The sequence below is a fragment of the Chironomus tepperi genome, unplaced genomic scaffold, assembly GCF_022539635.2.
Source record: "Chironomus tepperi strain 1889 unplaced genomic scaffold, CSIRO-AGI_Ctep_v1 contig_82, whole genome shotgun sequence".
In the NCBI taxonomy this organism is placed as follows: domain Eukaryota; kingdom Metazoa; phylum Arthropoda; class Insecta; order Diptera; family Chironomidae; genus Chironomus; species Chironomus tepperi.
The window spans coordinates 160,129-182,520 of NW_027226204.1; the positions used below are offsets into that span (position 1 = coordinate 160,129).

Genomic DNA, 22,392 nt, shown 5'->3' on the forward strand with positions numbered 1-22,392 from the left:
ATACTCTGACACTGGCAAGGTCATCTACATATTGATCGATTCCCCAAATTTCAAATTTTAAAAAGCTTATGACTGCCGGTTGAGTCATTTTATCCCAAAATATCTAAATTTCCAATACCGACCAGTTGAAGTTCAGTGACAATACCGAAATTGCCAAATTCCAACACTAAACCTCAAAGTATTTGCTCATAGACATAGTTTCGTTGCCAGGTTGATGGTAAGACATGGAAGTGTCCTGATGGCATTGTGTTGGAAGCATTATGTCAAATTTGGTAGGCAAACATGAACATTATCCGATTGGCACATAATGAAATTTTGCGACTACGGTGACGAGACCGTTGTATTCTGAGAACCGTGTGATAGCCGCATGGGAAAATCAATCAAATTACCCATGTGATTACCTCATGGTCAAACTTAGAACCTGATTCTAAGTATACAACCATCTGGTTCTAACTTAGAATCATGTGGTAGCCACATGGGTAATTTAATTGGTTTCACCAAGCTGCTATCTCCTGATTCGAAGGATACTGTCGCATTGTCATTGTTGTGGCAACATTTCAATAAGTGCCAATCGAGTTAAGTTCGTTTTTGGACGTCAAACTGAGCCGTGCATCAGACATATGAAATGCTTCCTTCACGGTGCCATAAGGACACATCCATGCCTTACCGTCAACGTGGCAACGGAGTAAAGCATATGAGTTACTTCTTTGGGATTTAGTGTTAGAATTTTGCGAATTTTCGGTATTGTGACTGTCAATGTCATCAGGATATGGCAGGATACCCCCTACGCCTCACCATAAACATGGCAACCTCAGTGATGCCTCATCGACTATATCACACTTCCTCAGAATACATAAATATTTGTATTTGATAAAGCAAAAAAACTAAACAATAATAAAATCAGATTACATTAGAATCCAAAGAAGCAAAACTGATAAGAAGGCAATACAGACAATCAGACGCGTAGATAAACATGGAAAAATTTGTTTTAAAAAAAAAGTAATAACAAAAGAATAAATTCAACTTCTGATGATAAACACGTTAAAAGAAAGAAGGAACAGCAATAACAATAACAATAATAATTGAAGGATGTTCCTAAGCATCACATCACCATCAATTTGAAGCAATAGCAAACAAATAAAGGAATTATAATAAAAAATTGAAGTAAAACTGAAGAAATTTTTTATTTGTTTAACGAAAAATCATAAAAAGCGGATAAAGGAACAAGAAGTAAGAACATTGATTGGATATTTAGTAGATTGTACCCTTTCCATTGCTCGTTCCTTGTGCTGACGACGACGCCGATGATGAAATGATTTTCTGACGCGTCTCTGACGGTTCATCAATTGGTGTATTCTTCTTTTGTGGTACGGAGTCAAACGAGACAAAGCTACTGAATGATTTTGAATTTTCACGGGACGGCTTTCCATTGCTTACGGTAAAAAAGACGGGATTAACCTCTTTATATGGCTCAAATTCGGGAAATATCTCCTCAATCTTTTCATATTGTTCAAACATACGTGACATTGATGGATTTTGTGTGGGTCCTTCCGATAATCTTGGCGTCGTATATCCATTCTCTTTTACTTGCTTTGGTCCTTTACCGGACGATTTCTCATAAATATTTGAATATGATGGCTGATATTTATCCAGCTTTGATGTGCTTAATAAGTTATTGTTATTATTATTATTATTGTTATTTGCATTTGAATTGCTTTTTGTATTCGGTAGCTTTGCTGTTGGTCGTGGACGTGGAACAATTGTGCTTGCATTCTGATTAAGTTTCGTCTTATTCTTTCCCATCTGTGTACTTATGCTGTACTGATTAAGCATAACGGTTGTATACAATGGACGTACTGTTGTAGACGTTGTCGATGATGTTATTTTCTGATTACTTTTACCATTCTTATTACTATTCTTTTGCTTTCCATTTTTACGTGTTATGGTCGTCGCTTGTGGACTCAATGTTGATGATTTTTGTTGTGACGATGTCTTGCGGTTTGCGGTTGATCCAGAATTATTATTATTATTTTGCGGTTTTAATCGGTAATTTGTGCTAGTGCTGCTATTATTCATACTATTGTTATTGTTAAGTAATTGTGAATTACTTGATGACTGACTAATATCGTCATCACCTCTTTGTGCTGATATGGCAGTTCCATATAAAACTAACGTCCAATAACGTAATAGTGCAAATTCTAGTGAGGTTAATTCCAATAGACGATTACATAATGGTAGCATGAGAATTATAAATATAAAGTACAATAAAAACAGAAACAGAATTCCAAAGAGAGAGCAAGAAATGGAGAGAAAAAAGAAATTTTATGTTAGTATGTCCATCACCATCAACGGTTATGTCAAACGGCAAACAAAAAATGTCAGTAACTTGAGGATAAATCAATTGTTATCATCGGTCAGATCACTTACCCATATAACGTCCTTTATTGTGAATTTCCAACTCCCAGGTACCATGTGGCGCCTCACCCCACTGATGAACAGTCATGAATGGCCAATCACCGAAGCCTGAACGGGATATATCGTGAACTCTGTGTGGATGAAGAAAAATATAATTTGGATTATTTGTTTTAGATTTGTTAATCGTCCCTTGTGGGAGCTATCATGTTTATGTTTTGGATTTTGAGGTTATGTTCTGACTTTTGAGGTTATGTTCTGACTTTTGAGGTTAAGAATCTCATTTTTTATTAGATTTTGCTTTTTAAATCCAGTAAAAGTGCTCATGACTTGCTAGAAAATTCTCACAAAATTCTCCTTAAGGGAAACTCTACTTAAATGCACAATACCGTATGTACGTTAAATATATGGAATCGAGATTCTCATCGAATCATCTTCACATCAATCTGCTTAATAGATTCTCATTATGTTCAATCAAATACGAATGAGAAAGCCAAACTAAAGTAAATAATGTATTTGAGAAAGAATTCAATGGAAATGATTTTGATGCGCAATTGCTGTTTTATGTCAGATAGTAAGTTATGGACTTTGTCTTATTGTTAGTTTTGAAATTATAAGGTAATCCGTTTAAGTGCTTTGTTTACTGTTTTGTCATTTGAAAAACTTGAAAATTCTTCCACTTCGAATTATAATTTTGCATAAAATCATGTAAAATCTGCATATTTGTTGGATATTCTTGAAGAAAATGCTGCAAAAAAGTGGCAAGGATCTTATATGATGTAATTGAGGAAGTAAATTGCATGTTTAGGATCTTTTCTTACAATTTTACATATTTTTGGTTAAATTTTGTTTACTTGGATGATTTTTGAGAATTTCAAATATTTTTTGACCGTTAAAAAAGGTGAATTTTTAATTAAATTACCCACAAAAGCCCAACAAATGCTGAACCTACAAAATATTAATATTTTTCATATTTCTGGATGACTTTCTATATCCTCACAAACCCATCCATTGTTCAATCTAAATCCATTCAGCAATACAACACCAAAAAAATCTCATTTTTCCCCAAATTTTGCCAATCAGAATGAGTCTTTTTTATTCTATCCAGAACAATACCGAATGATTAATGACCACAGAAGTAGATTTTTTTATCTAAAACTCACCTCTCCGTCAATAAGCACGTTCGAGTACCAGATGGCGATGTTAAATATATCACAATATCACCACGACGTTGGGTTGTTAATGTTATTCTTGCCTGTACATGCTCCAAAAAATTGACACCTTTACAATGATCTACTTTTAATGTAAATGTTACATTACGTTTCGGTGGAATTGGCCTGGTTGGAAATAAAAAATGGAAAATCATAAATGTTGGATGGGGCAAGCATGTGAATTATTCACAATTAATTAATTAACACAAATCTTCATTCATATAAATTTATTAAATTTAATTCAACTTACTTGTCCAAATGTGGGCTGTGAATTTCACAACGTTGCTGCTCTGGTACAGTTTCCCAAACACGTGCTAAACGAACCATTGCTGCCGCATCCATCAATCCATAACCAAAGGAATGAGAAACTTTTCGTCCCACACCATTTACTGTCCATTCATTTGATGACTTGCCTAAATTTGCTGGATTGGCGGTACGGACAACTGTTATGATTTTTGGGAGAGAGAAAAATAGTCAAAAATTCTTATGTACGGCAATAAATTAAATCATGTGTGAAAGGTAATTTGTGATAAGTTCATTTGTCATTCCTTCCTTTTAGCACATGTTGCACGATACTTACCTATATGCTGCATATCACGCCATGTTAAATTTGGATTTGCTTCCAATCCTAATGCAACAATACCAGCAGCCAATGGCGCTGATGCTGACGTTCCTGTATGCGATGATGTACACATATGATGTAAATCTGTCGTTACGACTTGCTTCTCATTTTGTTGACCGCTACTATATGTTGTGGCGAGTGTTGAACTACATTTTTCGGAATACCATGGAATGTCACCGAATTCGGTAGCACTTGAAATTGACAATGTCCATATTGAATTTGTATATCCATCACAGTTGCAGTTATCTTGCTCACGACCGCCATTACCTGATGCCCATACGAAAATACTACCTTTACCGCCACGTCCTTTCGTCACACCATCAATAAATGCTTTCGTTGCCATCTCACCCGGTCCATCAACTGTCTTTCCATCATCATCCGGACCCCATGATGCGCTGTATATATCAATGTGTTGTGGATTTAATCCCAATGACATTGCCTCAACGGAATCTGTCACATCACCATCAAGCATACGAACACCACCGACTCTTGCACTATAGGCAATACCAACGGCACAAAGTGAATTATTGGCAGTCGCTGCAACTTCACCGGCACAACGTGTCCCGTGACGATTTGAATCAGTCATATCATAGTGAGGCATTGGATCAGCATCATGACTATTTACATCCCAACTTGCCTCCGGATCCTAAACGAGAAATGAAAATGAATTACTTTAGCTTACTCAAGTATGACATAATTGATTAGTTTTATGGAGCACACAAAAAAAAAAAGAAAAAATATTAGCTAGCTTGTCTATCTCTATGTTCTATTCACGACGACTGCAGCAAATGTAAATGGAACTTTTAATCCACTGAGTTTTTATGCTTATCTCAAGGACTTTGTGTTTTATGTGAATGCCTTACAACTTTTTTTTTCTTCTCTATGGTATGAAGTTTGAAAAGAGATAGAAATTTAGGAGATGAATGTGATGAATGGATTGGATAAGGAATGTGACGCATTTTCAGTGTAAAATGAAGGGTCTGAAAGTAAGCTTTGAAAAGGGACTGAAACTAAGTTCAAAAAAGGTCTGAAACTATGTTATAAAAGGGTCTGGAACTAAGCATTGAAAGGGTATTGGAACTAAGTTCAAAAAAGGTCTGAAACTAAATTTGGATAGGGGTATGAAACTAAGCTTTGAATGGGGTATGGAACTAAGTTTTAAATGGGGTCAGAAACTAAGTTTTGAAAGGGGTTTGGAACTAAGTTCAATAAGGATCTGAAACTAAGCTTTGAAAAGGTACTGGAACTAAGTTCAAAAGGGGTCTAAAACTATGTTATCAAAAGGGGTCTGGAACTAAGCATTGAAAGGGTATTAGAACTAAGTTCAAAAGGGTCTGAAAAACTAAATTTGAAGTCTAACTTTTTTAGGGGTATGAAACTAAGCTTTGAAATGGGGTATGGAACTAAGTTTTAAATGGGGTCAGAAACTTAGTTTTGAAATTAGACTGGAACTAAGTTCAAAAGGGGTCTGAAAGTAAGCTTTGAAAGGGGATTTGAACAAACTTTCAAAAAGGGGTCTAAAACTAAGTTTAGCTAAGAACAAAAAGTAAGAAATTTTAAATTTCTCAGAATTTAAGACTCTTTTAAAGACTTTTTCTTATCTTCTTAAACAATTCATCTTGTGTAATTCAACCCCAGACCAAAAGAAGACAATATACAAAAGAACCACATTACACTCTATTCAAAAGAATTCACCTAAAAATTCCATTCTTATTCAAAAGACAATTTATAATGCTTGAGAGCGTCTCCTTCATTTCTCACACCATACTTAGCGCAAAAAATTATTTCATTTTTTTGTTTTGTTTGCATACGACTAGAGTATTTTTTTTTTTATAAAAATTAGATGTGGATGTATCCCTCTCGAATCCAGTTCCTCTTTTGAAGGAATAGATTCTGAGGGAATGATGCTTAACGGGAGATGATGATGAAGGGAAAATAAACTTTTTTATAAACATTTTTATTTTAAAATCGCTTCTTTCCAATGGCTTGTACACAAGGATGAAGAAGTTTCCTTCTTTCCTTGCTGCTCATCATCAAAAGAGAAACCTAATCAACACACGATGCAAAGAGAAAGGAAAAGGAAGGAAAGGAAAGTTTCTTGTGTATACTTTTTTTTTCCTTCTGTGCTCTAGACTGAAAGGTCTTATCTCTCAGATTGTATGGATGAGTGCTTTTAATTGTTATTTATTATAGCTGAGGATCATAAGCTCTCATTTCCGAAAATTGGATGGGGTTTAGTTCTTCTTTTTTTTTGGCTAGGAAGTGAAATAGAAGAAAATGTTTAGTTTGATGTTTTGTGATCTTTTGGACTAATTTTGTGGTCGTGAAATTGCTATAGGCAATTTTGAATTATTGTTATTATAGACTTTAGATGTTTAGAATTGGGTATTGGATGGATAAGTTATGATTATTGGATTCAGATCCTTTGAGATTTAAGAATAAATGAACTAAAATTGAGAATTTAGTTGTTTTTTTATCTAGAAAGTAAACAAGGGGCAAGCTACTGAATTTACACAAGAGACGAGTTACCAAGCGCAAATAAGGGCAAGCTACTAAATGGTAAACGAGGGGCAAGCTACTAAATGTAAACAAGGAACCAGATATTAAATGTAAACGAGGGGCAAGCTACTAATTGTAAACAAGGATCAAGCTACTGAATGTAGACAAGGAAGCAAGCGTTTAAATGTAATCAAAGCGGAGAGCTACTAAATGTAAACAAGAGGGGCAAGCTCCTAAATGTAAACAAGTGGGGTAAGCTACTAAATGTAAACAAGGGGCAAGCTACTGAATGTAGACAAGAAAGCAAGCTATTAAATGTAAACAAGAGGCAATCTACTAAATGTAAACAGGGGACAAGCAGCTAAATGTAAATAAAGGGCCAGTTACTAAATGTAAACGAGGGGCAAGCTACTAATTGTAAACAAGGGGCGAGGTACTAAATGTAAACAAGGAATCAGATATTAAATGTAAACGAGGGGCAAGCTACTAAATATAAACAAGGGGCAAGCTACTGAATGTAGACAAGGAATCAAGCTATTAAATGTAATCAAGGGGCAAGCTACTAAATGTAAACAAGAGGGACAAGCTACTAAATGTAAACAAAATTCCAAATTTTTGTGCATTTCATTCAAAGACATCTTAAATCCTGTTCCCAATCCATAACATCTTCAAATTATTGGAATATATTTTTCATTTCTTCATTCGGATTAAAAAAAAATATTGAAAAGTTTTTCTCCTTCTCTCTTTTAAAATCCATAAAGAAGAAGAAAAACTTTCCTTCTGCTTCCTTATTTGTTTATTCCTCATCAATGATGATTGAAAAAAAAGAGGGAATTTAAAATGAGGGATGTGATTGAATAGTAAAAAAATAAGGAATTACTTACATAATTTCGCTCCAAATCAGGATGATCCGTCTCCAATCCATCATCCAATATCGTAACAACAACACCTTTTCCAGTGATTCCTTCACGCCATGCTGGTACAACATTCATGTCTAAGCCATCTCCGCGCTGTATATTTGTGTAAATATAGATAAAAAAGATTGAATGAATGAGATTTCTTATTATTCTGATTGCTTCTCATGTAAATATTTGCTAATTCATTTCATTCTTTATGTATGTATATATCTGCGACACTCTATCGAGCATGAAAATTAAATGATTATATAGACGTGCTTTTGCATACAATTTTTATATTTTTTTTTCAACAGACATCTTCAAGCCATGACAAATTCTCTTTCCGTTCTTCATTGTTCTATTCATATTTTTCTTCTTTTTTTCGACAGAAATTGTGTGTTTTGTACTTAATTTCTGTTACACACTTCATATCATGCAAACAGTTTTTGAGTACAAAATATATTCTTATCTGCACAAGAAGTAGCTACATAGAGTTGGAGAATTATGATTGATATGCTTTACTGGGGATTATAGCATGCTGTGATTTGTACTAATTGATATGCGATGCAGTAAATTTTTGCATGGTTTTTTGATATTCAGAAATGTTCTTTAACAAATGTTCCTGAATGAAGCTGGTGAATTTTATCAAATGCCATGACTGTTCGTTACTAATTCTCAGAAAATGAATGGTTCAAAAATCATTTTATATTGCTATTTGATGGAAAACAGACATCAAAGACATTTTTATAGCGAATATTTCATTTTGAAATTTTTTATTTAACGGAAGCTGTTTGGTGACTAGAGGGATGTGGAATCATATTCTGCCATTTTTTGTGGTATATTGACATTAGAATGGTCGAATTTAGCGTAGTTTAAATGGTTTAAAATTGTAAAAAACTTTTTGAGGTGAGAAACTTTAATTTGCATTATTGACTCTGGATTCGACTTTTGAAGTCAAATTCAAATTTATAAAAACCGTTATTTTTATATTATTGCATTTTAGAACGAATTTGGTCAATTTAGTCTAAAAATTCAATGAAAAATCCTCAAATTTTAGAAAACAAATCAAAAATTGACCAATTTCTTTAAGACTTCATAATCTCCTCTAATTTACAGCTGTTTAAATTCATATTCTCAAATCTAAATACTCTGACAACACCCAATCTCATCACATCTAAACTAATTTACAAATCCCACAATTCTAACCTCAATCACCCGAATGAAAATATCAAATACTTAAGAAATCACGATTTTCCATTTAAATTTTCAATTTTCGTAACGTAGAGCATGATAATTGAGACATTACCAGGTAAGTAATGATCATTGGAGGGTATAATCCGCCTTAATGCCAAAAAAAATAAGAAAAAAACTATCGACTATGACCTTTTTTGTCAACAAGAATTTCGATTAAATTTTAACAGAATCAGCAGACATAAATATACATACGAACATACCTTCGATTCCCAAATTTTTTTCTCTTTGATTAAATACGGATAATGGAGAATGTAAAGAATCGTAGCAAACTTTTGGTGTGGTTTGGCATGTGGCAAAGCATATATGACAACTGCAGAAGGAAGTAAGTTACATCAATTTCAATTTAATTGAATTTCGATAACAATAAATTCTATTGAACGTGTTCTATTGTGGAAAAGACAACATATTAAGGGTAGTTTCACGTATGTTCACATATGTCGAGATTTTGATAGAATTTCAATTTCAATTTTCGACTTTTACGGTACCCCCCCGAAATCAATATCATGTATGTGTGTTACGGATATCTGTCAATAGACTGTATCTGAGGCAACATTAAGTTGTTGACCGAAGAAAATATATGTATGAATTATTAACATAATGTGATTGCATGCACATTTGCATGAATGCGAATGGGAAATTGAACTCCATTGCATTATTTGATTTTTGCAGTTTAATAAATTCATTTGATGTCACATAGTAGTGAATGCTATTTGCCAGTAATAAGTACACTTGAATATGCTCATCATAAAAATTGTATTTTCTGTTTTTCGTATGAATTTAGATGTGGATGAGTGGTGGATATTGAGTGAATGAGACGCAGTTTTTGAAGGTTTTATTGGTTATTTTGGTCTTTGAATTTGAATTATTTAAAGAATTGTCAAAAAAAGGGTAAGAGCAAGAAACACAATTGACTCTACCTTGTGGGTCGTACAAAGCTTTTGATCTGCTATTGAGCACGAGCTTTTGTCAAAAATATCAAATTTTAATAATTTTCCTTCAATATTAATGTCATTGACATTTTAACAACTTTTTGAAATTTGAATTTGAAATGAAGTAAATTTTTTCTCACTTCGAAAAGTTTTTTGCAGATTTTTCATATTTTTCATTGTTTTCTACACTTTATTTTTGATTTTTCTGTTATAAAAAAGTGGCAAGAGTGAAACTTTGAAGATTTCAAAGCTGTAAAACGCTTAAAACGCTAGTTATTGATAAAAGTATATTTTTGAACTTCGTAATGACGTCATAATCAAAATTTAACGATTTTTTAATAATCCAGAGTCAATTATGCACTCATTTCAAAAAGTAATCCTTGAAATCTGCTCTAAATCTTCAAATTATCTCAACAAAATCTTCAATTATCTAAATCTCCAAAATGCCAAGAGCTTAACCTTAAAATATTCTGCACTTTAATTCAAAATTATGAAACAAAATCCACATCAAGCCATCCAATTATTACAAAAACTGCATGATTTTATTTTCTCACAAAGCATCACTGCTTCAAAAAAAAACATTTTCATTTGCATGTTTTAAAATAGAGTAATTTTATTATTTTACAGTACTCAAATGGCACTTGTGGCACAGGGAATTAATGGGAAGCAATTTAATTGAGAATGATATTTTGTAGTAAATGGCAATGCCAAGTGAAAACACAATTGTATATGCAACATCTGCACAAATTTTACATCAAGTCTCATCAGAATGAGGATAAAAAAAGTAATTTTAAAATGTCAATAATACTCACATTTAAATACCACATGCTAGACCATTTTGGATCATTGAGTAGTTTCGAAATTGATTTTGGTTTTAGTCGTGTAAAATCGCGCTTTTGTCTCGATTTTGCTGTCTGTTGTTTCGACCATACCACTCTATTGTCTTCATTGAGGCGTCTTTGGTGATGATGTGCTGGTGATATTGATCGTTTTGCTATTGATCGATGCTCCATATGATAATGATCGTCAATTATCTGTGTTGGGGAAAATAAATGAAAATTTAATTAAAAAATTGAAAGATGTTTTCACAATCTGTGTGTCGTGACACAGTCGCAACCTGTGTGTCGAGGCAAAGTTGCAGCCTGTGAGTCGCGGAACAATCGTAATCTGTGTATCGTGGCACAGTTGTAATCTATGTGTTGTGGCACAACCTATGTGTCGTGACATAGTCGCAATCTATGTGTCGCGACATAGTCGCATTCTATGTGTCGCGACATAGTCGCAATCTATGTGTCGCGACATAGTCGCAAACTATGTGTCGTAGCACAGTCGCAATCTGTGTATCACGACACTGTTGTAATCTAAGTGATATGGCACAGTTACAACTTATGTATCGGGACACAGTCACAATCTATGTGTCGCGACATAGTCGCAAACTATGTGTCGTAGCACAGTCGCAATCTGTGTATCACGACACTGTTGTAATCTAAGTGATATGGCACAGTTACAATCTATGTGTCGCGACACAGTCGCAACCTGTGTGTCGTGACACAGTAGTTGTAGTAAGCCTCGATATAATGATATTTCCAACAATTTTCGGCATCAGACTACTGTGTCGCGACACCCAGGTTGCGTCAGCAATTGAATGATGACTATGCAATATCTTTTGTGGTTACGTATTATTCTCGTTTAATAATAGCTTGCAATAAAATAAAGTTCAATGAAGAGCATTCTCATTTTTTTTAATGCATCAATGCATGCAAATGAATGCATTTCACTATTTTAAAAAAAGCAGATTCCATTCATTCATTGTGAGGCACATTTTGTGTATATTGAAATTGAAATTTATGACAGCGCGGAACAAAAAGGCAGAGAGACATTTAATAAATAAAAAAATTGTGCGCACATTTTATGGTTGTTTGCATAAACTTTCTTATTTTTTTTTTTTGGTATACTGTATGAAAATATATACTTTTTTTTGGCATGTTATCATTTTGAGAATTCCGGGGAAAAATAATACACACATATATGAAATATTTTTCACTACGGGAAATGACTGTAATGAATGGAATAAAAGAGACGATGAGATCTGTATCATGTGTATGAGTCTTGCACTGCGATGCTTAATGTAATGGAAGGATTTTCTCTCGTGTGGTCTTTTAAATTAATCATCTACGTTTATGTGATTATGTTTGTGAATTTTATAGGATGTTCCTGGGTATGGTGAGGTTATCAGGTATGCTCTTTGAAACTGGGAAGTATTGATTTGTTGGGATTTGTGTAGATATGATGCTGAATAAGAGTAAATTGGAGAAAATTACAGAAACATTCGTTTTAATCCAATAAAGTTGATTATCGCGTTTACAAATTTTCTATGCTTTCCTGGTCACAGCTGTATTTGAAAAATCGAGTATATCAGTGCTTCTAGACCTTTTCAATCAGCAACACACTATATCAGGTACCAGACAATTATGCAACAAATATGTATGTCATTCAGAAGCATTTACAGGATTTTGCAATTGTCCATAAGAATATTTAAACATTTTGTGAAGATTTTGGATAAATTATGCCTAAATTTGATACCCTTTTACCTCCTGAATACGTTTCTGGTAGAAACAATTATGAATTATATTGTAATTTACCCTAACAGCCAAAAAGATCGATTTTAAGTGCCGTTTTGGTATTTTTGTACCATGAAAGCATCCTCTTTGTCTGTTAGGGTTTTGAATGGTTTAAGCCTTCGGAGATAAACAACAAAGTAAGGCAAAAAACTGAAACTCGAAGTCGACCTGAATTTTGTATGAAAAAGTTGACTCGAGTCATCCGACTCCATCCAAATTCAAAACGACTTCGAGCTCTGCAAGAAACAGTGTCACAAGACCAGCGTGACTCACTGTTTTCCTCATTTTTCCACCTTGTGCCTTTCAGTACCTCTAATGCAATACATTAATAATCAGTACAATTCAAAAAGCAGCACAGCATATCTCATCAACACCAAAAATATGAAATTCCAACAAAGCTCTTCTCATTTTCATCAATGACTATTCAAGTTTCACAATTAAGAGCATCTCTTTGGTTTAATTACCTAAACCTTTTTCCATCCCATCCAACAAAAATAAACACACCAACTTCTGATTTCAATCAGTTGAAGAAAAGTTGTATAATTTAGACCGTTTCCAAACATGATATATAAAAAGTAAGAATCTCTTTTCTCTTTTAAAAAGTAAATAAACATAATGGAATCAACAATCAATGTTGTAGTAAGGACTTGAAGTAAACAAACTTTTTTTTTATATTTCTTGAGAAGTGTTTTGCAGATCTTTTTCACAAAGGTGTTTCGTATGATAGGCTTATCACCTATTCAAAGGAGGTAAGCTTCAAATGATGGGTAAAGTACACTTGCTTTAGCAAATATCGTATACCCACGTATTTCAAAATAAGAGAGAGATTTGATATACCCGAGCGGCACAATGCGGTGAATTGGATGTTTTGGGGTAGAAATGGGTCGAAGTCAACCGCCATGAAGGTGCCATCAGGGTAGGGGTGTTTTCAAGAAGAGGAAGGGCGAGGGAGGATGAGGAATGGCGTGGAGGGAAGAGGAAGGGCGTGGAGGGAAGAGGAAGGGCGTGGAGGGAAGAGGAAGGGCGTGACGGGGAAGAGGAAGGGCGTGTAGAGAAGATGAAGTGAGTATCCTCTGCCCCATTTGAAAAAAATCTCTAATTTTCTTGGATTATTCGTGAAAAACAGTTCAAAAACCCTCTTTGATACGACATTCCGTTAATACGGCAACCTAACCATCCCCTACCGAACACCTTGTACTCCTCGGGTCACGATTTTCCTCATTTTACAGATGTTGGTTTGGGATTTTTCACGCACATGAATATGTTACGTAATTTGATTAATTTTAGAGCTTGAATGTTGACTTTTTAATATGCAAATGATGAAAGAAGTCTTAACGAGAAGGGTTTTTGGCTTATTTCGTGATTATTAAATTTGAATTTTGAAGTTACTTCTCGGAATACATTAAAATTTGTTTTCATCAAGTTCTTAAGTTTTTATTTTCGTGGAAATGCTGTTGTGTTGAATAATTCAACCGAGTAATTATTATTTAATTAATTTAAGAGCTTTTTAACGAGAATTTTTAGTTTAAAATAATTTAACGGTCATTTAAAATTCAAATATTTCCGTTTGTTTACATTTCATCAATTTTCAATCAAAATTTTACACAAATCTGTTAAATTCATCATCTAAAAACTATCAAATAAGTAAGTAACAATAAAGATATTGTTCAAACATTAATTTTCTATCTTCCAGCAACAAATCTCTTCATAATATTGATTTTTCCATTTTCAGAATACAGACAAAAACCCGAGAGGAAAATTCATTTGAATGGCAAAAAAAAAGAACTTTAAGTATTTGCACAAGTTCCATTCAAAATAAACCAATATCCCTTTTGGAATGTTGATAGAGCAATTCAAAAATTGATAGTAATAAACTTCTACATCAAAAGGATGTCAACAACTGTTCCAGTTTAAATTTGTCTTAAAAACCCACACGACGTAAAAGTTCTTAAACTTCAAAAATAGCTTCGAGCATCATTATTGAACATCTTTTACAGTCCGATTACACTTTGCATTGGCACAAAAATTTTCTCAATTAAACTAATTAGAAGCATAAAGGAGAAAAATGGGTCAGAATTGGAATTTTTCGTACCCAAATGTTCAGTTTACTGTAAATAGAATCTTCTTAAAATAGCAAAGCGATCCACAAAAGCAAGCAGAAAGTAATGACACATTTTCCGAAACGTAATGACAATTTTCAGCATCGTGAAAGGTTAAAAAGCATCGAAAAATAATGGATAAAGTTTATCCCTATTCCTAATAACGCGAGCATCTCTCTCGACAATTTATATCAAAATGTGGTAAGAGTATTGCTTTCATGGATACGACTACGAGATTGACAAATATCAAGTGTAGGCTGTCGTGTGTTAGATAACAACAAATAACGAGAAAATTTATATCATTTAACAGGATTTTTGTCATAGAAACTGTCATGACTGTACTTTGATAACTCTCGATGATGATTTTTGATCTCGACACTAAGTTCGAACGCTTCAACGAGTGTATTTATAGATGACAATTTTCTTTTTTTTTTCGTTCAACACATTCGGGAAGGCTGTAAATAGAAGCTTTTCTATAATCCTCTTGATGAAAATTGAATATATTGTGCAGCTTATGAATTCGGACGATTTTCATCAATCTTGCTTTAAATGGAGCAGTGTTTGAAGGCTTAATAATCAAAAGATAATACTTGTGAATGTTGAAATTAATTCCTTGTTAAGGAAAAGTACTCATTAATTTGGTCTATTAAAATTAATTGAGATTTGAGAAGTTTTACAGTCAGAAGTTGTGTTGATCATGAATCAAGAAGAGCTTTTGAACTTAATTTTAAGAAAATTAATTAAATTTAATCAGTTTAATCAGTTCATTAAAATTTTGAACTTCAACTGACATTTTTTAAAAATTTGACGAAACAATTTGAACTTAAGTTGATATTTTCAAAAATTTGACGAAACATTTTGAACTTTAACTGGTATTTTGAAAATTTTGAAGAATAACTTTGAACTTTAATTGATATTTTCAAAAATTTGACGAAACATTTTGAACTTTAACTGAGATTTTCAAAAATTTAACGAAATATTTTGAACTTCAATTGATATTTTCTAAAATTTGACTATAAATTTTGAACTTTACCGAAATTTTTGAAAATTTAAATGAAATGTTTTGAACTTTAAAAAGATTTTTTGAATTTTAATTGAAATTTTTAAATTTAGTTTCTTTTATTTTAAGCATTTTTGAATAAAATTTGACTTTTTTTTTCAAACTTTTTTTAAAATATCTGCAATTATTGAACCAATTTAATAAATTATTTTCTGAACAATTCAAATCCACCGCAAATTTCTTATTTAAAAAGTAGTAAAACAATAGAAAAAGCACTAAATTAATTAAAAAAGAGTGTTAAATTACAACATAATTTAATTAACTTAAAACATGTCTTTACGGATAATGAATAATAAAACTAACATTAAATTAAATTGCAACAATAAATTTCATGTACTAGAAAATCATCACATATCATACAAAACAGTAAGTTATTCATACATGATGAATATTTCTTTTGTTTTTTGTAGAAAATTTAAAAGATCATAAAATTTACTGAGTAAATCCTCCCGTATTTTGCATATACTTAAAAATTAATCCCTTTGAAATGTAAGATGAAGATTTTTGCTTGCTTGTTTCTCAGTTTAGAAAAGCATTAAAATATAATCATAACAATTCTGTTATTTGTTAGATAACAAAAGCTATAAGTAAAAAAGAAGCACTTTCTTCATATTTAGCGCATTTTTCTAAAGGGGATAGATACACAATTTGTCTGTCTGTCCATCCATTTTGTGGTTAAAATTCAAATTTTTTATCGCATTTTTGAAATTTTTTTCAAAAAGGTAGCTTAATAAATCACTTTGTTCGGTCGGCTGCCAATAAAAACTTTTTATCTAGACATCGTAGAGAGCTCGGAATGGTTTTAAAAGATCAGTTCCATAAAGTTATTGCGGCGCCGGATATTTAAAAGTTTCAAATCAACGCATAAATGCTATAATTAACAATTTTTCTTTTTCATATGCAACAACAACAAAAACAATAACACGTTTTTTCATTGTTTTACAGTGTTCTTCAATGTTTTTCGATGTTTTTACAGTGTTTACTGAACAATGTTTGAATTTGTTTTGACGGTTAAGAGGTTTGAATTATGAAAATCTGTTAAATGATGAACTTCTTAAATTTTTGGAAGTTTTATATAAATCTTGTTTTAAGATCTGGAAGTGACCTGGATCTTACTGGATCCTGGTTTTTAGGTCTGGAAGTGACTTATTAATCAATTACTGATCGCTGGGACAAAATGCGCTAAAGTCCCTCGATCAATAACACGAGGACTTTTGTAATTTTTTTGACAGTTACTTCTATTTTTCTTCGTAACGTAAATTTTTATTTTAAAATAAGTTGGGTTTGAAATGTTGCAATTTTGATATATTTTAAATAAAATGCGCTACCGTCGGCCACGAGTGGCCACATCTATACTAGCTTTTGTGTTCATCATGGAAGGAAGCATGCTGTCTCATGCAATAAGAATAAGGACGAAGTGGAGTAAAACATTGTTGAGAGTGAGAGAACGATGAATGAAGACGATACATTTTGGAATATCTCGGAAGTACACAGCTTTTTATTCAAATATTCATAATGAGTCTCTCTCTTCTCAGAAACTGAATGCTTATCCACGCCATTCATTTATCCTTCCTTATAACATTTTCTCCTTCTTTTTTCTTTATTGTATATCTATTATGGCTGCACATAAGAAGTCATGAAGGCTGTTAAGGCAGACAACATGCAAGTTTGTGAAGATGTAGCAAAAAAATAAAAATTTTCCGCTCTTTTAAGAATAAGTGCAAAATGTGCATCATGAAACATGCATAATCTGGAAAATTATAGCTTGCTTAACTATGTACTGTGTCAGCATATGATAGAAGCAAAATTTGCTTCTCAGTATGAAAAAAGCTTAAAAATGATGTTTAATGAAATTACAATAATAATCATATCATAATAAATGGCAAATGGAAAGTATGAAATAATAATGGTAATAATAATATCTCGGGCGCCGAACGACTAGATTCACTGAAAATTTATGACTCGTGAGGTGCTCTCATGTAACTTGGCGAATGAAATGGCAAAACCTTTTCAAATGCTTAAATATCATATTTCAAATACTGCTCGTATATTAATGTCTTTGTGGAGAATTTTGTTAGATTTGGAAGTGAATTATTGGTAATACTGAGAGGCTTAGAACTGGATTTAGAATTCAATGAGAATTGCTTATGATTTTCAAAAATTGAAAATTTTAACGGTTTTTAAAAATTCAAATTTCATCGTTTTCAAAAATTCAAAATTTAACGTTTCTCAAAAATTTAAAATGAAACGGTTTTCAAAAATTCAAAATTTAACGGTTTTCAAAAATTTAAAATTGACAGTTTTCAAAATTTCAAATTTTAATGCTTTTCAAAAATTCGAAACGTGACGGTCTTTGAAAATTCCAAATTTAACAGTTTTCAAAAATTCAAAATTTAAGTTTTCAAAAATTCAAAATTTAACGATTTTCAAAAATTCAAAACTTAAAGTTTTTCAAAAATTAACGGTTTCTTAACGTTCAAATATAAAGGCTTTCAGAAATTCAAAATTTAACGGTTTTCAAAAAAGTCAAATGCAAATTTATTGAAAATATCGAAAAAAAATTCCCACAAAATCATCACAAAGGAGCAACATCCAATACCATCCAAGATTTCAAAAAAAAGCTTTTATTAACGTAAAGTGAGAAAACGGAATCAATTCTCATGTAGAATGCAAGGCAAATGGCATTTTCGCACCCATAAAATTTTATTGGAATGCCTCTAATTCACCTTCCTCATCAAGAAAAATATGTAAAATATTTCAATAGCATAACATTTTGTAGAGCTCATGTTTAAATGAATAATGCATTAACATTACATCAAACTCGAAATGTTTTATTATTTCTCTTTTTTTAATGCTTTCATCAGAAATACATTATTCAATTGAGATTTTATGTACAAATTTATTTATTTTTTTGCATAACCTTGCAGGAATGAATTTTTTTTGGCATATTCTCGTGAAACATTTATGCACCTTGCTTTTTTTGGTATGGGTGGCTTCCCATAGTGAAATGTTTGTGAATTGCAACAGCGAAATGATAATTATGTTATAAGCTCTCGGCATTTTACAGATGTTGTTGAATATTTAACAACTTAATTATCAGGAAATGCCTTAATTGAACTTTATAAATAGCTTTACTTTAAATTGGTGATATTGGTTGCGAATGCTGTTCTAGATTTGAAAAGTTTTATTAATTTTGGATATGATTATCAATGTAAAACTTGACGAAAACATTCAAATAACATAATTTGCAATTTCAAAATTTTCCCGCACTTTTCAACAATTTCAATTAAAATTTTAACGAGTTTTAAACTGATTTGACGTGAGGATTGTTAAAATATCTTTTTGCTCACTCCTAAAGATTCATTTACAGTCAAAATATCAACAAAAAACCTCTTAAATAGCTCAAAATTCGACTCCAAACATTCGAGGTGGAAGATTTTTATTCTCAAAAAGAATTCAAACTCAAAAATTCCGTTATACTTTAAATACAATCATTAGTCATTCAAATTCAACTAGCATCCACTTTCTACATCAATCACAAACAGCATAACTACAGTAAACTCCACATGATATCAACATTTAACCTCCAAACCATCTGCTCTAAATTCTCCACTATTAAAATTCGCAGTCAGCATGTCTCCCGGTATACATTATATCTGTGCGATTTGTAAATTATGGAAAATGAATGCCTGTCTGTCCTTTTATCGTCTGTTTCTGCCTTTCATTTCTACCGTTCATTTATCTTTATCAATATTTATGTATGCGAGAAAGAAAGAATAAAAAAAAAATCAATATGAACTTGAAGTCTTGCTTATTTTATGTACGGAAGCTATCAATATTAAATGAGTAGAGATAGTAGGAGGTGCTGTTTCCTCTGCTTTGAATTTGTTTATTTTGTTTAGAAATTTTTTTTTATAAACTATTTCCTTTGAACTGCTTCTTTTTGATGCCCTAAATAAGTTTACTGACGAGTAAGTTCTCAGTGACGATCAAATTAGCACCTAACGGTAAGAGAATGTATGTCGAAAATTGTGTAAATTGATAGATGTTCTGACCTGGCAGGCATACTCTAATCAATACATCATCATCTTACCTCATATTTTTCGATGAAATATGGAGCAATTATTAAATTAAGAACATTTTTTTAAATTAGATGCTAAATAAAATAACACAAATTTCTCTCATATTTTTTTATGATTTCATATTTTTACGATGATGATGATAGGGCTGATGGTGATGGTAATGACGCCTTCCCTCATCTTTTTTATTTTTTTCTTCACTGACAGAAATTTTTTTCAATTAATTTGATGAATTTTCATCTTTTCTTCTTCTTTTGCCTTCTCTTATTATATTTTTAGCGTATTTTTTGAGAAGTAAATGTGTTACTTGATTCATTTTTAATGTTTTGTCAGATGGTGCGATGTAAGTCATGTAATTTATAATTTATTTTTTGAGTGTTGAGTTGAGTCATGAAGCGCATATTAAATGCTTATAAATATGAAAGTGGATTTTGATCTTCATTTTGCTTCTGTTTGCTTAATGGCTTGCAAAATTTCAATTTTTAAGCAGTTTCAAGAGTTTTTGAACTTCAACGTCTTTCAAAATTTCAAATTCTTACAGTTTCAAGAGTTTTTGAACTTCAACTGCTTTCAAAATTTCAAATTCTTACAGTTTCAAGAGTTTTTGAACTTCAACGTCTTTCAAAATTTCAAATTCTAACAGTTTCAAGAATTTTTGAACATCAACGGCTTTTAAAATTTCAAATTCTCGCAGTTTCAAGAGTTTTTGAACTTCAACGTCTTTCAAAATTTCAAATGCTAACAGTTTCAAGAATTTTTGAACTTCAACGACTTTTGAAATTTCAAATTCTCGCAGTTTCAAGAGTTTTGAACTTCAACGGCATTCAAAGTTTCAACGGTTTCAAGAGTTTTGAACTTTCAAAATTTCAAATTTCAACGGTTTTGACTGTATTTTAGTTTAAGATTTTACTTTTAAGATTTTAATAAGAAAAAGATGTAAAATTATTTTAAAATCTCTTTAACCACAACCGGCTGCAACCACTCCATAACATCTCGTCAGAGTTGCCATTCAATTTTAATAAATTCAACACAAAAGTCATCAATCACTCCAAACAAATAAATGCGTTTTAATTCAACAATTTCGTCAGACTTTTAACGATCTTCTTTTACTGTACATTTAATAAATGATTAAAAATGAGGGAAAATAAATTTTCATGAAAATGTGGAAATGTTCAAGTGAAGTCGAGCTCTTGATTTAATGAAGTGAATTCTTCTTAATTGAAAAAATAGAAAATAATTTTCCATCATATTTTAAAAGAATCAAAGGCAAATGACTTTTAAGAATCTTTTGTCATTAAAAATTATTAAGAAAATTTTTGGAATTTTTAATAATATTTTGATCTTTGATGCCTTCAGCATGTTTATGACTGCCGACTTGTTTTGTTCTGCTTTTTGGACACATTTTTTATATAATTTTTTTTATGGAATTTTTATGTTGTTGTTTTTTGTGAAATTCCTCATTATTAGCATCAGTCAGAGATGTTTTGAAATGCTGTACCCATGGTAATGCCCGAGAGAAAATTTTTCTGTTTACATGAGTTCAATTAAATGCTTTTTTTTATCATCTTAAGATGAGAAACTTTGTAGTTGAAATGCCTTGCTGAAGTTTACACAATAAATATTTTAAATTACACTGATGAGTTACAATGAAGTAGTTTCAATGATTTTAATTAATTATTTATAAACAGCTTGATGTTGTTTAGTTGGAATTGGGATTATCTTGATTTGCAGTTTTCCAGGAAATTTGATTAATTAGTAAAGATTTGTAAATTGCTTTTAAAGTCTTTCTTAAAGTTGAAATTTCAATTTAACGTCTTTTTAGAATTCAAATTTAAATTATTTTCAAAAATTCAATTTTAACGGCTTTCAAAAGTTCAAATTTAACTTCTTTCAAAATATTAAATTTTAACGTCTTTCAAAAGTTCAAATTTATCGTCTTTCAAAAATTCAAATTTACAGCCTTTTTAAGATTCAAATTTTAAAATCTTTCAAAAATTCATACTTTAACGTCTTTCAAAAATTTAAATCTAAACGTCTTTCAAAAATTCAAATTTCAACGTCTTTTAAAAATTCAAATTATTCAAAATAATTCAATTTTCCACTAAGAATCCACAGACAGCTCAACAATTCTCATTCGCAATTATATCCAAAACTAATTTCAATCAAATCAATGCAAAACTGCAACATCATCGAAACCACAAAAGCAAAATACAGAAAAATGTGCTGTGTTAAGCATAGCACTTGACCACAATGTTCAGGCTTACAATTTCAAATTCTTCGATTCCAACGAAACATTTTCTGTTTTCAATTAGACAAGCTTTAAACATAATTTTTTGAGAATTGAATTGAATTGAATTTTTTTTTGACAGAATGTGACGAAACAGCACTAATAAGTAATTTTAGTCAATTCTTCTTACTTTTTGGATACGCTCAACTCAATTATTTGCAATTTGTGCCTTTCAAAAATAATTTTAAGACTTGACAAAAGTTGTTCGTGGTATGATTGATTTATGAGTAAATTAAAGTTTGGTGTTGAAGTTTGGAATGGATTTGTGTCAAAATTTTGAGATGTTTTAACGGATTTGTGTCAAGAAATTTGAATTTTCTAAGATTTTTGTAACGGATTTGTGTCAAAAAAATTGAATTTTTCCCGCAATTTTGTCAAAAATTTGAAACTTTTGTAACGGATTTATGTTAAAAAAAATTTGAA

General features: G+C 31.5%; 1 protein-coding gene across 2 annotated transcripts in view; it reads right to left on the reverse strand.

Moving 5' to 3' along the window:
- Nucleotides 1-22,392, reverse strand: part of Fur1 (Furin 1) — a 126,930-nt gene that overhangs the window by 26,078 nt on the left and 78,460 nt on the right. The window contains exons 3-9 of one of the 2 annotated variants that reach the window (XM_070633912.1): nt 10,636-10,857; nt 7,629-7,754; nt 4,204-4,891; nt 3,874-4,066; nt 3,576-3,749; nt 2,428-2,546; nt 1,266-2,198 (exon numbers count right to left, since the gene is read on the reverse strand). In XM_070633912.1, the coding sequence (XP_070490013.1) occupies nt 1,266-2,198; nt 2,428-2,546; nt 3,576-3,749; nt 3,874-4,066; nt 4,204-4,891; nt 7,629-7,754; nt 10,636-10,857 (2,455 nt within the window). The remainder of the gene's footprint in view (nt 1-1,265; nt 2,199-2,427; nt 2,547-3,575; nt 3,750-3,873; nt 4,067-4,203; nt 4,892-7,628; nt 7,755-10,635; nt 10,858-22,392) is intronic. The other variant, XM_070633913.1, reaches the window with a different exon arrangement.